We start from the raw sequence: 15,574 nt of genomic DNA, 5'->3' as shown, positions 1-15,574 counted from the left end.
GTCAGACTGTTGCTAAGGCAAAATGTGTCAGACTGTTGCTAAGGCTAAATGTGTCAGACTGTTGCTAAGGCAAAATGTGTCAGACTGTTGCTAAGGCAAAATGTGTCAGACTGTTGCTAAGGCAAAATGTGTCAGACTGTTGCTAAGGCAAAATGTGTCAGACTGTTGCTAAGGCATTTCAAGAATACTGGAAAAAATAACTGCACTGCAAAACAGTAGAGCAACAACAATTCATTTAATTATACATTTATTGAAAATATTTCACATTTTACATATACCAGAACATAAGAATGATAACAGTTTTGCTTCCCTCAACATGACAGAATTAACCATATTTATTTGGGGATTGTTGAATAATACTGCAAGATAATTATTTGAATGACTTGTTGTAATAATTTGCAGTTCAGTAAAACTCTACGATTAGTTCTCAGTAGCATTTCACATGAAAGTATCGTATCCTGTTCTCAGATCAACGTGTGCTTTATATCCAACTCCTACAGCTGTTTTGATCTACAGCACAAACAGATCCGGAACTGGGACCAGGCTAACATTAAAGTATCCTGTTCTCAGATCAACGTGTGCTTTGTATCCAACTCCTACAGCTGTTTTGATCTACAGCACAAACAGATCCGGAACTGGGACCAGGCTAACATTAAAGTATCCTGTTCTCAGATCAACGTGTGCTTTGTATCCAACTCCTACAGCTGTTTTGATCTACAGCACAAACAGATCCGGAACTGGGACCAGGCTAACATTAAAGTATCCTGTTCTCAGATCAACGTGTGCTGTGTATCCAACTCCTACAGCTGTTTTGATCTACAGCACAAACAGATCCGGAACTGGGACCAGGCTAACATTAAAGTATCCTGTTCTCAGATCAACGTGTGCTTTGTATCCAACTCCTACAGCTGTTTTGATCTACAGCACAAACCAATCCGGAACTGGGACCAGGCTAACATTAAAGCCCCTTTTTGTTCAAAAGTTCCAGGCAGATATCATGTCCTGTCTCTGTACCTCCTTCAGGTTGGCACGTCTATGGGACTCAGCCACTGTCCACTAAAGTACATTCAATACAATAAACCACCAATTCATTCATATCTGATGGAACTAAAACACTTAGATCTGCATTGTGGTACCTGTCATTTTTGCCTTTGGCTGTTTTTAACCAAACTAAATGTGATGTGAACACAGAAAGGATCAGGAATGGATTACTGTAATCATAAGGCATTGGGCAGTAGTAGAGTATCCCGACTCAGTCTTTTTAAGTACAGTCAACAATGTGATTTCCTGTGTTTTATATATATATATATATATACATATATATATATATATATATATTTATATATATTTCCTTTTAGTGGTAAGAGCTGTTTGAAAAGACTGCCTGAAATTTCAGCCTGTTTTGGTGAGAGGGAGTTTCGGCCTGACATGGTGACATCACCATGTGGTAAATGAGTTAATCGACCAATAAGAAAGAGAGTTCCAGACCTCTCTGCCAATAACAGCTCGTTTTCAGTTTCCCCCTCCCCACTCAGAACCACTTCCAGACAGTTCAAGTTAAACATTTGCTTGAGAAATTGCTCTTTGCTACAAAGCTATTTTTCTTTTTTCTTTTTGACCATTTTAATTGAAAACAATCACAGTAAGGTAGTTAGTTAACTGTTACCCAGAAATGCTAGACATTGCGATAAAAATAGCTGCTTTCGAACCTTTAAAATTGTTTAAAAAGGTGCTCAAATAATTCATTTGAGAAGTTCTGTGCTACTGCCAAAGGAAAAAAAGTACTAAAAGCAATACATTTTCATGCCATTTTCTTTCAGTAAATGAAAACCACAAATGGCAAAAAATACACAAAAATACACAAAATACACAAAGAACATTTTGTCAAGTTAACATACAAACAGAATCTTTCAAGTTGAATGAAAAGTAACTCCCCTCTTGAACAAGCTCCTAAATCACAATCTGAGCCTCTGTAGAAGATCCAAACAGCCCCTAGATCTTCTATCGTCCAAATAACACCTGGGCCTACTGCACGTGTTACTACCTTTACTGAGACAAACACAATGCTTCCGTGTCAATGTTATCTGTTGCTATACGACTGTCTCCGGTAACAACTAATTGACTTTATTTAGCTAGTGTCAGGGAAATCAGGGCATTTGTTTAGGTTATGACAAAGACCACACTTTTAAGCGTTGGCCCAGTAACCGAAAGGTCACTGGTTCGAATCCCAGAGCTGACTAGGCGAAGAAAAAAATATTATATATGCCGATGTGCCCTTGAGCAAGGCACTTAACCCTAATTGCTCCTGTAATTTGCTCTGGATAAGAGCCGTCTGCTAAATGTCTGAAAACGTTTTAAAATCATGTACAATCGTATGACCTAAGTAGCTTGCTAAACAGCATTATCCAGCTACAAGGGGTTAATAACGGCTCTATGGTAAGTCTGCACTAGACATGTCCAACCAATGGCACATTATGGGCACATAGAGGTAACTGGCAAAATAAAAACAACACCAACATCGTGTCAATAGAACGCTGGGCCACCACCAGCCAGAACAGCTTCACCGTGGCATAGGTTCTACACGTGTCTGGAACTCTGTTGGGAGGGCTGCCAGAACAGCTTCACCGTGGCATAGGTTCTACACGTGTCTGGAACTCTGTTGGGAGGGTTGCCAGAACAGCTTCACCGTGGCATAGGTTCTACACGTGTCTGGAACTCTGTTGGGAGGGTTGCCAGAACAGCTTCACCGTGGCATAGGTTCTACACGTGTCTGGAACTCTGTTGGGAGGGCTGCCAGAACAGCTTCACCGTGGCATAGGTTCTACACGTGTCTGGAACTCTGTTGGGAGGGTTGCCAGAACAGCTTCACCGTGGCATAGGTTCTACACGTGTCTGGAACTCTGTTGGGAGGGCTGCCAGAACAGCTTCACCGTGGCATAGGTTCTACACGTGTCTGGAACTCTGTTGGGAGGGTTGCCAGAACAGCTTCACCGTGGCATAGGTTCTACACGTGTCTGGAACTCTGTTGGGAGGGCTGCCAGAACAGCTTCACCGTGGCATAGGTTCTACACGTGTCTGGAACTCTGTTGGGAGGGTTGCCAGAACAGCTTCACCGTGGCATAGGTTCTACACGTGTCTGGAACTCTGTTGGGAGGGCTGCCAGAACAGCTTCACCGTGGCATAGGTTCTACACGTGTCTGGAACTCTGTTGGGAGGGTTGCCAGAACAGCTTCACCGTGGCATAGGTTCTACACGTGTCTGGAACTCTGTTGGGAGGGTTGCCAGAACAGCTTCACCGTGGCATAGATTCTACACGTGTCTGGAACTCTGTTGGGAGGGTTGCCAGAACAGCTTCACCGTGGCATAGGTTCTACACGTGTCTGGAACTCTGTTGGGAGGGTTGCCAGAACAGCTTCACCGTGGCATAGGTTCTACACGTGTCTGGAACTCTGTTGGGAGGGTTGCCAGAACAGCTTCACCGTGGCATAGGTTCTACACGTGTCTGGAACTCTGTTGGGAGGGTTGCCAGAACAGCTTCACCGTGGCATAGGTTCTACACGTGTCTGGAACTCTGTTGGGAGGGTTGCCAGAACAGCTTCACCGTGGCATAGGTTCTACACGTGTCTGGAACTCTGTTGGGAGGGTTGCCAGAACAGCTTCACCGTGGCATAGGTTCTACACGTGTCTGGAACTCTGTTGGGAGGGCTGCCAGAACAGCTTCACCGTGGCATAGGTTCTACACGTGTCTGGAACTCTGTTGGGAGGGTTGCCAGAACAGCTTCACCGTGGCATAGGTTCTACACGTGTCTGGAACTCTGTTGGGAGGGTTGCCAGAACAGCTTCACCGTGGCATAGGTTCTACACGTGTCTGGAACTCTGTTGGGAGGGTTGCCAGAACAGCTTCACCGTGGCATAGGTTCTACACGTGTCTGGAACTCTGTTGGGAGGGTTGCCAGAACAGCTTCACCGTGGCATAGGTTCTACACGTGTCTGGAACTCTGTTGGGAGGGTTGCCAGAACAGCTTCACCGTGGCATAGGTTCTACACGTGTCTGGAACTCTGTTGGGAGGGCTGCCAGAACAGCTTCACCGTGGCATAGGTTCTACACGTGTCTGGAACTCTGTTGGGAGGGTTGCCAGAACAGCTTCACCGTGGCATAGGTTCTACACGTGTCTGGAACTCTGTTGGGAGGGTTGCCAGAACAGCTTCACCGTGGCATAGGTTCTACACGTGTCTGGAACTCTGTTGGGAGGGTTGCCAGAACAGCTTCACCGTGGCATAGGTTCTACACGTGTCTGGAACTCTGTTGGGAGGGTTGCCAGAACAGCTTCACCGTGGCATAGGTTCTACACGTGTCTGGAACTCTGTTGGGAGGGCTGCCAGAACAGCTTCACCGTGGCATAGGTTCTACACGTGTCTGGAACTCTGTTGGGAGGGTTGCCAGAACAGCTTCACCCCTCTCATTTATCCAGTTCCACTGCGACCCCTCTCATTTATCCAGTTCCACTGCGACCCCTCTCATTTATCCAGTTCCACTGTGACCCCTCTCATTTATCCAGTTCCACTGTGACCCCTCTCATTTATCCAGTTCCACTGTGACCCCTCTCATTTATCCAGTTCCACTGCGACCCCTCTCATTTATCCAGTTCCACTGCGACCCCTCTCATTTATCCAGTTCCACTGTGACCCCTCTCATTTATCCAGTTCCACTGTGACCCCTCTCATTTATCCAGTTCCACTGTGACCCCTCTCATTTATCCAGTTCCACTGCGACCCCTCTCATTTATCCAGTTCCACTGTGACCCCTCTCATTTATCCAGTTCTACTGTGACCCCTCTCATTTATCCAGTTCTACTGTGACCCCTCTCATTTATCCAGTTCCACTGCGACCCCTCTCATTTATCCAGTTCCACTGTGACCCCTCTCATTTATCCAGTTCCACTGTGACCCCTCTCATTTATCCAGTTCCACTGCGACCCCTCTCATTTATCCAGTTCCACTGCGACCCCTCTCATTTATCCAGTTCCACTGCGACCCCTCTCATTTATCCAGTTCCACTGTGACCCCTCTCATTTATCCAGTTCTACTGTGACCCCTCTCATTTATCCAGTTCTACTGTGACCCCTCTCATTTATCCAGTTCTACTGTGACCCCTCTCATTTATCCAGTTCTACTGTGACCCCTCTCATTTATCCAGTTCCACTGTGACCCCTCTCATTTATCCAGTTCCACTGCGACCCCTCTCATTTATCCAGTTCCACTGTGACCCCTCTCATTTATCCAGTTCCACTGTGACCCCTCTCATTTATCCAGTTCCACTGTGACCCCTCTCATTTATCCAGTTCTACTGTGACCCCTCTCATTTATCCAGTTCCACTGCGACCCCTCTCATTTATCCAGTTCCACTGTGACCCCTCTCATTTATCCAGTTCCACTGTGACCCCTCTCATTTATCCAGTTCCACTGTGACCCCTCTCATTTATCCAGTTCCACTGTGACCCCTCTCATTTATCCAGTTCCACTGCGACCCCTCTCATTTATCCAGTTCCACTGCGACCCCTCTCATTTATCCAGTTCCACTGCGACCCCTCTCATTTATCCAGTTCCACTGTGACCCCTCTCATTTATCCAGTTCCACTGTGCCCCCCTCTCATTTATCCAGTTCCACTGCGACCCCTCTCATTTATCCAGTTCCACTGCGACCCCTCTCAATAAAGTAAGAGTCCTTCCGTATCATTTAAACACTGTGCTGTAAACTGTAACAATGTTGAATAACAACCAAGTCAGTTGAAACCTAATAAATCTCATATACTCTATGAAATGGAACATGGTTTTCCACGTTTCAGGACTCTATTCCTCATTAATATCCAGTAAATCATTGAGTATTAAAGTAACTTCCAGATTTTTTATGAAATATAAAATAGTTTTCCTTCAAATTAAAAAAAAAATTAAGCAGCTTTTCTGTGTTGGAATGGTGTGGGCGTATCTACCGGTCATTAAAAATATTCATGTGAGTAAACCGCTGATTGGCCAGCACCTCATACTCTATGAGGAAATAGCAAACCGTCGGTTTGAGATGTAACTTTGAATTGGAGGTTTTGAAGTGTTTTGTTTTTCTTTCCTTTCTTCCTCCCAATTTATGCTTTTGGCCACAAATACAAGTATAGGAACATTCTTTGGGTTTGAGTAAACAGAATATGACCTTTTAAAAGTGAGACTTTCACTGGACAGTTACTTTGAGAATAGAAAAGTATCTGTGTTGGTTGCTATGGACACAACTGACAGCTTCACTTCAAGACGGGAGATTTAAAAGGTGTCACAACAAACAAGTTTAAAATGTTTTTTTTTCTTCTTTTTTTTTTTAAAGCTTTCTTATTTTTCAAATCTCTCCTTTAATACTTGACAGCAGTATTAAAGAGAAACTCTGGATTGATTGCCTAGGCAACATCAATGTAACATTGCAGCTGAAGAAGCATTCACAGCTCATGAACACCTCCTCCAGCCTACTGAGGGAGGCTCGACCAATGGCAGCATACCAGCTTTGGCAACAGACAGATTTGTACCATTTCACACAACAGACTATTTGCTGCAGCGAAGAAGAAATGAAACAGGTGATTAAAGTCCCTATTTTAAAAGCTAACATGAATCTTTAAGCACTCTTTAGGAAATCCGTAAAAAGCTCACAAAGGAGAAGAGTGAAGCTGTGACTGTAGCTACAAGATAGAGAAGCATCTCTCAAAATTACACTGCAAACTAAACTTTTGTCGGTTTTATATATATATATATTTTTGTTTGTTTTTTTACATTGGTTTTTGTTTTGGAGCTTTTTTGAGATTGGGGACAACCTCCTAGCCACTCCGGTTCCGGGTGCTTCCGTCCCCAGTGCGCTGAGCCCGGGCCAGCACTATTTCAGGGGACACTCTCTTGCGGTCCTTTGCCAGGCCGAGGAAACACATCAAGTCGATGAAACAGGTGGTCAGGTTCAGTTTGCAGCCAAACTCACTTGATGCATAATCATATGGGAAGGTGTGGTGATAGTTATGGAACCCCTCACCTGCAAGTGACAGGAAACCACAATCAGGATAACCGTTGGCCGTTATTTACACAGAATCACATATTCAAGATATCTTGTAAGATGTGAACACCCACACATGGTTTGATATAGAGCTACTATATAAATATTATTTTCTGTCAACTCCAAAACCTAAAATTCATAAACTTGCTCTTCATTGACAATGAACAACCAATCCCCTTTTGATCTCTTTGAACAAACAGGTGGATAAGAGCGTCTGCTAAATGACTTAAATGTAAATGTAATCAAAGTAAACTGACAGCAGGTTAAATACATCACATGTTTAATTATCACCCAGGAAGGTAATTACAAGCACAGAAATCAACGCTCGTTCTGTTAGGTTACTGTTCTGCGATAATTGTGTAATATAGAGTCATTTATCTACCCCGTTTTCTCCCCAATTTCATGGTTTCCAATTGGTCGTTACAGTCTTGTCTCATCGCTGCAACTCCCCTACGGACTCAGGAGAGGCGAAGGTCGAGAGCCGTGCGTCCTCCGAAACACAACCCGGCCCCAAGCCGCACTGCTTCTAGACACAACGGCCACTTAACCCGGAAGCACTAATGTGTCGGAGGAAACGGCGTACACCTGGTGACCGTGTCAGCGTGCACTGCGCCCGGTCCGGCCCGCCACAGGAGTCGCTAGTGCGTGACGGGACAAGGACATCCCTGCCGACCAAACCCTCCCCCAACCCAGACGACGCTGGGCCAATTGTGCGCTGCCCCACAGGTCTCCCGGTCGCGACAGAGGCTGGACTCGAACACAGAATCTCTAGCGGCACAGCTAGCAATGCGATGCAGTTCCTTAGACCACTGCGCCACTCAGGAGACCCCAGTATAGAGTCATCTACGATATAACTACCATGTTATAAAGGAGCGACTTAATGAGAGATCTTAAGATCTTTTAAAATGGCAAGAGGTAGCTAACATACCTATGGCACTAAGGGTGACAAACTTGTTCTCTCTGGGGTTGATGTTGGTGTCGTAGGGCCGGTTTCCCCACATGTGGGCAGCACTGTTGACCAGCCAGGTAGCGTTCAGTACCAGGGTGTACCTCAGCAGACCCGGCACGAAGTAGCCCAGCCACAGACTCTCTCCCCACAGGCACCAAGGAACAAGCATGGGGATGGAGAAGCACATCAGGACCACTGACATCTTGTAATACCTGTGGAGAAGACCAGAGACATATCCTCTATTACATCTAGTAATACCTGTGGAGAAGACCAGAGACATATCCTCTATTACATCTAGTAATACCTGTGGAGAAGACCAGAGACATATCCTCTATTACATCTAGTAATACCTGTGGAGAAGACCAGAGACATATCCTCTATTACATCTAGTAATACCTGTGGAGAAGACCAGAGACATATCCTCTATTACATCTAGTAATACCTGTGGAGAAGACCAGAGACATATCCTCTATTACATCTAGTAATACCTGTGGAGAAGACAAGAGACATATCCTCTATGACATCTAGTAATACCTGTGGAGAAGACCAGAGACATATCCTCTATTACATCTAGTAATACCTGTGGAGAAGACCAGAGACATATCCTCTATTACATCTTGTAATACCTGTGGAGAAGACCAGAGACATATCCTCTATTACATCTAGTAATACCTGTGGAGAAGACCAGAGACATATCCTCTATTACATCTAGTAATACCTGTGGAGAAGACCAGAGACATATCCTCTATTACATCTTGTAATACCTGTGGAGAAGACCAGAGACATATCCTCTATTACATCTTGTAATACCTGTGGAGAAGACCAGAGACATATCCTCTATTACATCTAGTAATACCTGTGGAGAAGACCAGAGACATATCCTCTATTACATCTAGTAATACCTGTGGAGAAGACCAGAGACATATCCTCTATGACATCTAGTAATACCTGTGGAGAAGACCAGAGACATATCCTCTATTACATCTAGTAATACCTGTGGAGAAGACCAGAGACATATCCTCTATTACATCTTGTAATACCTGTGGAGAAGACCAGAGACATATCCTCTATTACATCTAGTAATACCTGTGGAGAAGACCAGAGACATATCCTCTATTACATCTAGTAATACCTGTGGAGAAGACCAGAGACATATCCTCTATTACATCTAGTAATACCTGTGGAGAAGACCAGAGACATATCCTCTATTACATCTAGTAATACTGTGGAGAAGACCAGAGACATATCCTCTATTACATCTAGTAATACCTGTGGAGAAGACCAGAGACATATCCTCTATTACATCTAGTAATACCTGTGGAGAAGACCAGAGACATATCCTCTATTACATCTAGTAATACCTGTGGAGAAGACCAGAGACATATCCTCTATTACATCTAGTAATACCTGTGGAGAAGACCAGAGACATATCCTCTATTACATCTAGTAATACCTGTGGAGAAGACCAGAGACATATCCTCTATTACATCTAGTAATACCTGTGGAGAAGACCAGAGACATATCCTCTATTACATCTAGTAATACCTGTGGAGAAGACCAGAGACATATCCTCTATGACATCTAGTAATACCTGTGGAGAAGACCAGAGACATATCCTCTATTACATCTAGTAATACCTGTGGAGAAGACCAGAGACATATCCTCTATGACATCTAGTAATAGCTGTGGAGAAGACCAGAGACATATCCTCTATTACATCTAGTAATACCTGTGGAGAAGACAAGAGACATATCCTCTATGACATCTAGTAATGCCTGTGGAGAAGACCAGAGACATATCCTCTATTACATCTAGTAATACCTGTGGAGAAGACCAGAGACATATCCTCTATTACATCTAGTAATACCTGTGGAGAAGACCAGAGACATATCCTCTATTACATCTAGTAATACCTGTGGAGAAGACCAGAGACATATCCTCTATTACATCTAGTAATACCTGTGGAGAAGACCAGAGACATATCCTCTATTACATCTAGTAATACCTGTGGAGAAGACCAGAGACATATCCTCTATTACATCTAGTAATACCTGTGGAGAAGACCAGAGACATATCCTCTATTACATCTAGTAATACCTGTGGAGAAGACCAGAGACATATCCTCTATGACATCTAGTAATACCTGTGGAGAAGACCAGAGACATATCCTCTATTACATCTAGTAATACCTGTGGAATACCTGTGGAAGACCAGAGACATATCCTCTATGACATCTAGTAATACCTGTGGAGAAGACCAGAGACATATCCTCTATGACATCTAGTAATACCTGTGGAGAAGACCAGAGACATATCCTCTATATCCTACATCTAGTAATACATGTGGAGAAGACCAGAGACATATCCTCGATTACATCTTGTAATACCCGTGGAAAGACCAGAGACATATCCTCTATTACATCTAGTAATACCTGTGGAGAAGACCAGAGACATATCCTCTATTACATCTAGTAATACCTGTGGAGAAGACCAGAGACATATCCTCTATTACATCTAGTAATACCCGTGGAGAAGACCAGAGACATATCCTCTATTACATCTTGTAATACCCGTGGAGAAGACCAGAGACATATCCTCTATTACATCTAGTAATACCTGTGGAGAAGACCAGAGACATATCCTCTATTACATCTAGTAATACCTGTGGAGAAGACCAGAGACATATCCTCTATTACATCTAGTAATACCTGTGGAGAAGACCAGAGACATATCCTCTATTACATCTAGTAATACCTGTGGAGAAGACCAGAGACATATCCTCTATGACATCTAGTAATACCTGTGGAGAAGACCAGAGACATATCCTCTATGACATCTAGTAATACCTGTGGAGAAGACCAGAGACATATCCTCTATGACATCTAGTAATACCTGTGGAGAAGACCAGAGACATATCCTCTATGACATCTAGTAATACCTGTGGAGAAGACCAGAGACATATCCTCTATGACATCTTGTATTGTATTTATCATCATTAGTCATTTAGGTCAACATTGGATCATTCAGAGAGCCTCATTGAACTTCTGGAGAGAGTTTGCTGTGCTGAAAGTAAAGGGGCTGAATAATTTTGCACACCCAATTTTTCAGTTTTTGATTTGTTAAAAAAGTTTGAAATATCCAATAAATGTCATTCCACTTCATGATTGTGTCCCACTTGTTGTTGATTCTTCACAAAAAAATACAGTCTTATATCTTTATGTTTGAAGCCTGAAATGTGGCAAAAGGTCGCAAAGTTCAAGGGGGCCGAATACTTTCGCAAGGCACTGTATGAACAGGACAGGTTTAGTGGGGAGTCATACTGGTGATCTAACTATGAACAGGACAGGTTTAGTGGGGAGTCATACTGGTGATCTAACTATGAACAGGACAGGTTTAGTGGGGAGTCATACTGGTGATCTAATTATGAACAGGACAGGTTTAGTGGGGAGTCATACTGGTGATCTAACTATGAACAGGACAGGTTTAGTGGGGAGTCAGACTGGTGATCTAACTATGAACAGGACAGGTTTAGTGGGGAGTCATACTGGTGATCTAACTATGAACAGGACAGGTTTAGTGGGGAGTCATCATCTAACTATGAACAGGACTTTAGTGGTCATCTAAACTATGAACAGGACAGGTTTAGTGGGGTCAGTCATTTACTGGTGATCTAAAGAACAGGACAGGTTTAGTGGGGAGTCATACTGGTGATCTAACTATGAACAGGACAGGTTTAGTGGGGAGTCATACTGGTGATCTAACTATGAACAGGACAGGTTTAGTGGGGAGTCATACTGGTGATCTAACTATGAACAGGACAGGTTTAGTGGGGAGTCATACTGGTGATCTAACTATGAACAGGACAGGTTTAGTGGGGAGTCATACTGGTGATCTAACTATGAACAGGACAGGTTTAGTGGGGAGTCATACTGGTGATCTAACTATGAACAGGACAGGTTTAGTGGGGAGTCATACTGGTGATCTAACTATGAACAGGACAGGTTTAGTGGGGAGTCATACTGGTGATCTAACTATGAACAGGACAGGTTTAGTGGGGAGTCATACTGGTGATCTAACTATGAACAGGACAGGTTTAGTGGGGAGTCATACTGGTGATCTAACTATGAACAGGACAGGTTTAGTGGGGAGTCATACTGGTGATCTAACTATGAACAGGACAGGTTTAGTGGGGAGTCATACTGGTGATCTAACTATGAACAGGACAGGTTTAGTGGGGAGTCATACTGGTGATCTAACTATGAACAGGACAGGTTTAGTGGGGAGTCATACTGGTGATCTAACTATGAACAGGACAGGTGGGGAGTCATACTGTGATCTAACTATGAACAGGACAGGTTTAGTGGGGAGTCATACTGGTGATCTAACTATGAACAGGACAGTTTAGTGGGGAGTCATACTGGTGATCTAACTATGAACAGGACAGGTTTAGTGGGGAGTCATACTGGTGATCTAACTATGAACAGGACAGGTTTAGTGGGGAGTCATACTGGTGATCTAACTATGAACAGGACAGGTTTAGTGGGGAGTCATACTGGTGATCTAACTATGAACAGGACAGGTTTAGTGGGGAGTCATACTGGTGATCTAACTATGAACAGGACAGGTTTAGTGGGGAGTCATACTGGTGATCTAACTATGAACAGGACAGGTTTAGTGGGGAGTCATACTGGTGATCTAACTATGAACAGGACAGGTTTAGTGGGGAGTCATACTGGTGATCTAACTATGAACAGGACAGGTTTAGTGGGGAGTCATACTGGTGATCTAACTATGAACAGGACAGGTTTAGTGGGGAGTCATACTGGTGATCTAACTATGAACAGGACAGGTTTAGTGGGGAGTCATACTGGTGATCTAACTATGAACAGGACAGGTTTAGTGGGGAGTCATACTGGTGATCTAACTATGAACAGGACAGGTTTAGTGGGGAGTCATACTGGTGATCTAACTATGAACAGGACAGGTTTAGTGGGGAGTCATACTGGTGATCTAACTATGAACAGGACAGGTTTAGTGGGGAGTCATACTGGTGATCTAACTATGAACAGGACAGGTTTAGTGGGGAGTCATACTGGTGATCTAACTATGAACAGGACAGGTTTAGTGGGGAGTCATACTGGTGATCTAACTATGAACAGGACAGGTTTAGTGGGGAGTCATACTGGTGATCTAACTATGAACAGGACAGGTTTAGTGGGGAGTCATACTGGTGATCTAACTATGAACAGGACAGGTTTAGTGGGGAGTCATACTGGTGATCTAACTATGAACAGGACAGGTTTAGTGGGGAGTCATACTGGTGATCTAACTATGAACAGGACAGGTTTAGTGGGGAGTCAGACTGGTGATCTAACTATGAACAGGACAGGTTTAGTGGGGAGTCATACTGGTGATCTAACTATGAACAGGACAGGTTTAGTGGGGAGTCATACTGGTGATCTAACTATGAACAGGACAGGTTTAGTGGGGAGTCATACTGGTGATCTAACTATGAACAGGACAGGTTTAGTGGGGAGTCATACTGGTGATCTAACTATGAACAGGACAGGTTTAGTGGGGAGTCATACTGGTGATCTAACTATGAACAGGACAGGTTTAGTGGGGAGTCATACTGGTGATCTAACTATGAACAGGACAGGTTTAGTGGGGAGTCATACTGGTGATCTAACTATGAACAGGACAGGTTTAGTGGGGAGTCATACTGGTGATCTAACTATGAACAGGACAGGTTTAGTGGGGAGTCATACTGGTGATCTAACTATGAACAGGACAGGTTTAGTGGGGAGTCATACTGGTGATCTAACTATGAACAGGACAGTGAACAGAAACAGTTATGAAAAAGAAAATTCAAGGAATACGGTTGAAATGGATCGTCAGGAAGGAACACCTACTTCCTCTGGAACATGACGACCTTGTCAGCCTTCAAGTCACTGAGCTCCAGCTTCTTCCCCTTCTCAATGACGTCTGGGTGTTTACGCACCAGGAGCCAACCGATGTGGGCGAAGAAGAACCCTCGGACGGCGTTGTGCGGGTCGGCATCGGTCTCTGAAAACTTGTGGTGAACTCTGTGGTCCCGAGCCCATTCAAAGATATCATTCTGTAGTGGGGGGCACAAAGACAAATACATAGAATCCATAGAACGGGCCTGATGGCATAATGGGTGGACTTGGCAGCCATTTTGAGTGTACCATTGTAGTGGGGGGCACAAAGACAAATACATAGAATCCATAGAACGGGCCTGATGGCATAATGGGTGGACTTGGCAGCCATTTTGAGTGTACCCATGTAGTGGGGGGCACAAAGACAAATACATAGAATCCATAGAATGGGCCTGATGGCATAATGGGTGGACTTGGCAGCCATTTCGAGTGTACCCATGTCTAGGTCGTTAACATACTGGTTAAGACAGTGGAATAATTCCATGTGGAGTGTTCGAAAGGAAACAAATTCATTGGACCGGTGTCGGTGCTGATTCTACAGGATGACCGTTGAAGAACGTGACCAGCGGTCGGGACATCAAGTAATAAAAGTGGATGTCGATCATTTGAAAAACGTTTCAATGACCAGAACGACAGTTATTCTGTGTTTACTGAGTAGTTAGCTGAAATGAACTACGATTGTGTTTATTCTCCACTTTCATAGCGAACTTTCAGTACGGCTAAAATTCACTTGCAGTCCTTTTTAAAATCGCTAATCCTGTAGAATCAACGACGCGACGCTGGTCCAACGAATTTGTTTATTTTCAAACGCTTCTGCATGGAATTATTACATTGGCCTAAACGTTGTTCGCTTCAAACAAGGACCAATCCAGGAAATAAAACCAGGAAGTGTACTTTTCAATCTTTGCTGTGTTGTCAACTCAAATTACATGACAAAAATACATTGCATGTGACATATACAGGGCCTTGGGTAAATTTTCAGACCCATTCACTTCTTCCAAACGTTTGTTAGGTTACAGCCTTAATCTAAAATTGATTTGAAAAATAATTATAATCAATCTACACACAATACCTCATAATGACAAAGCAAAAATATATATACAGTATATATATAAAAAATAAAAAAACATTTTTGCTAATGTATGAAAAAAACAACAACGGAAATATAACTTTTACATAAGTATTCAGACCCTTTACTCTGTACTTTATAAGTATTCAGACCCTTTACTCTGTACTTTATAAGTATTCAGGCCCTCTACTCTGTACTTTATAAGTATTCAGGCCCTCTACTCTGTACTTTATAAGTATTCAGGCCCTTTACTCTGTACTTTATAAGTATTCAGACCCTTTACTCTGTACTTTATAAGTATTCAGACCCTTTACTCTGTACTTTATAAGTATTCAGGCCCTTTACTCTGTACTTTATAAGTATTCAGACCCTTTACTCTGTACTTTATAAGTATTCAGACCCTTTACTCTGTACTTTATAAGTATTCAGACCCTTTACTCTGTACTTTATAAGTATTCAGACCCTTTACTCTGTACTTTATAAGTATTCAGACCCTTTACTCTGTACTTTATAAGTATTCAG

General features: G+C 43.3%; 1 protein-coding gene across 1 annotated transcript; it reads right to left on the bottom strand.

The window, feature by feature from the left end:
* Positions 1-216: 216 nt before the first annotated feature.
* Positions 217-14,195, bottom strand: LOC127916970 (acyl-CoA desaturase-like). Its single transcript, XM_052500368.1, has 3 exons — positions 13,936-14,195; positions 8,004-8,236; positions 217-7,054 (listed from the first exon to the last, which is right to left on the bottom strand). The coding sequence occupies exons 1-3, from the start codon at positions 14,178-14,180 to the stop codon at positions 6,849-6,851; spliced, it is 684 nt and encodes a 227-aa protein (XP_052356328.1). The 5' UTR covers positions 14,181-14,195; the 3' UTR covers positions 217-6,848.
* Between the last annotated feature and the right edge of the window lie 1,379 nt (positions 14,196-15,574).

The sequence above is a fragment of the Oncorhynchus keta genome, unplaced genomic scaffold (assembly GCF_023373465.1).
Source record: "Oncorhynchus keta strain PuntledgeMale-10-30-2019 unplaced genomic scaffold, Oket_V2 Un_contig_10364_pilon_pilon, whole genome shotgun sequence".
NCBI lineage: Eukaryota > Metazoa > Chordata > Actinopteri > Salmoniformes > Salmonidae > Oncorhynchus > Oncorhynchus keta.
The sequence above is the reverse complement of the archived record's forward strand: the minus strand, read 5'-3'. Positions and strand labels throughout refer to the sequence as shown.

What these genes read in the sequence shown, in the direction of transcription:
- LOC127916970 (XM_052500368.1), bottom strand. Translation starts at nt 14,180, where the DNA reads ATGGATTCTATGTATTTGTCTTTGTGCCCCCCACTACAGAATGATATC. An exon ending in GTCGTCATGTTCCAGAGGAA is followed by an intron (nt 8,237 to 13,935) that starts GTAGGTGTTCCT and finishes TCTTCTCCACAG; the next exon opens with GTATTACAAGATGTCAGTGG. An exon ending in TGTCACCCTTAGTGCCATAG is followed by an intron (nt 7,055 to 8,003) that starts GTATGTTAGCTA and finishes TGTCACTTGCAG; the next exon opens with GTGAGGGGTTCCATAACTAT.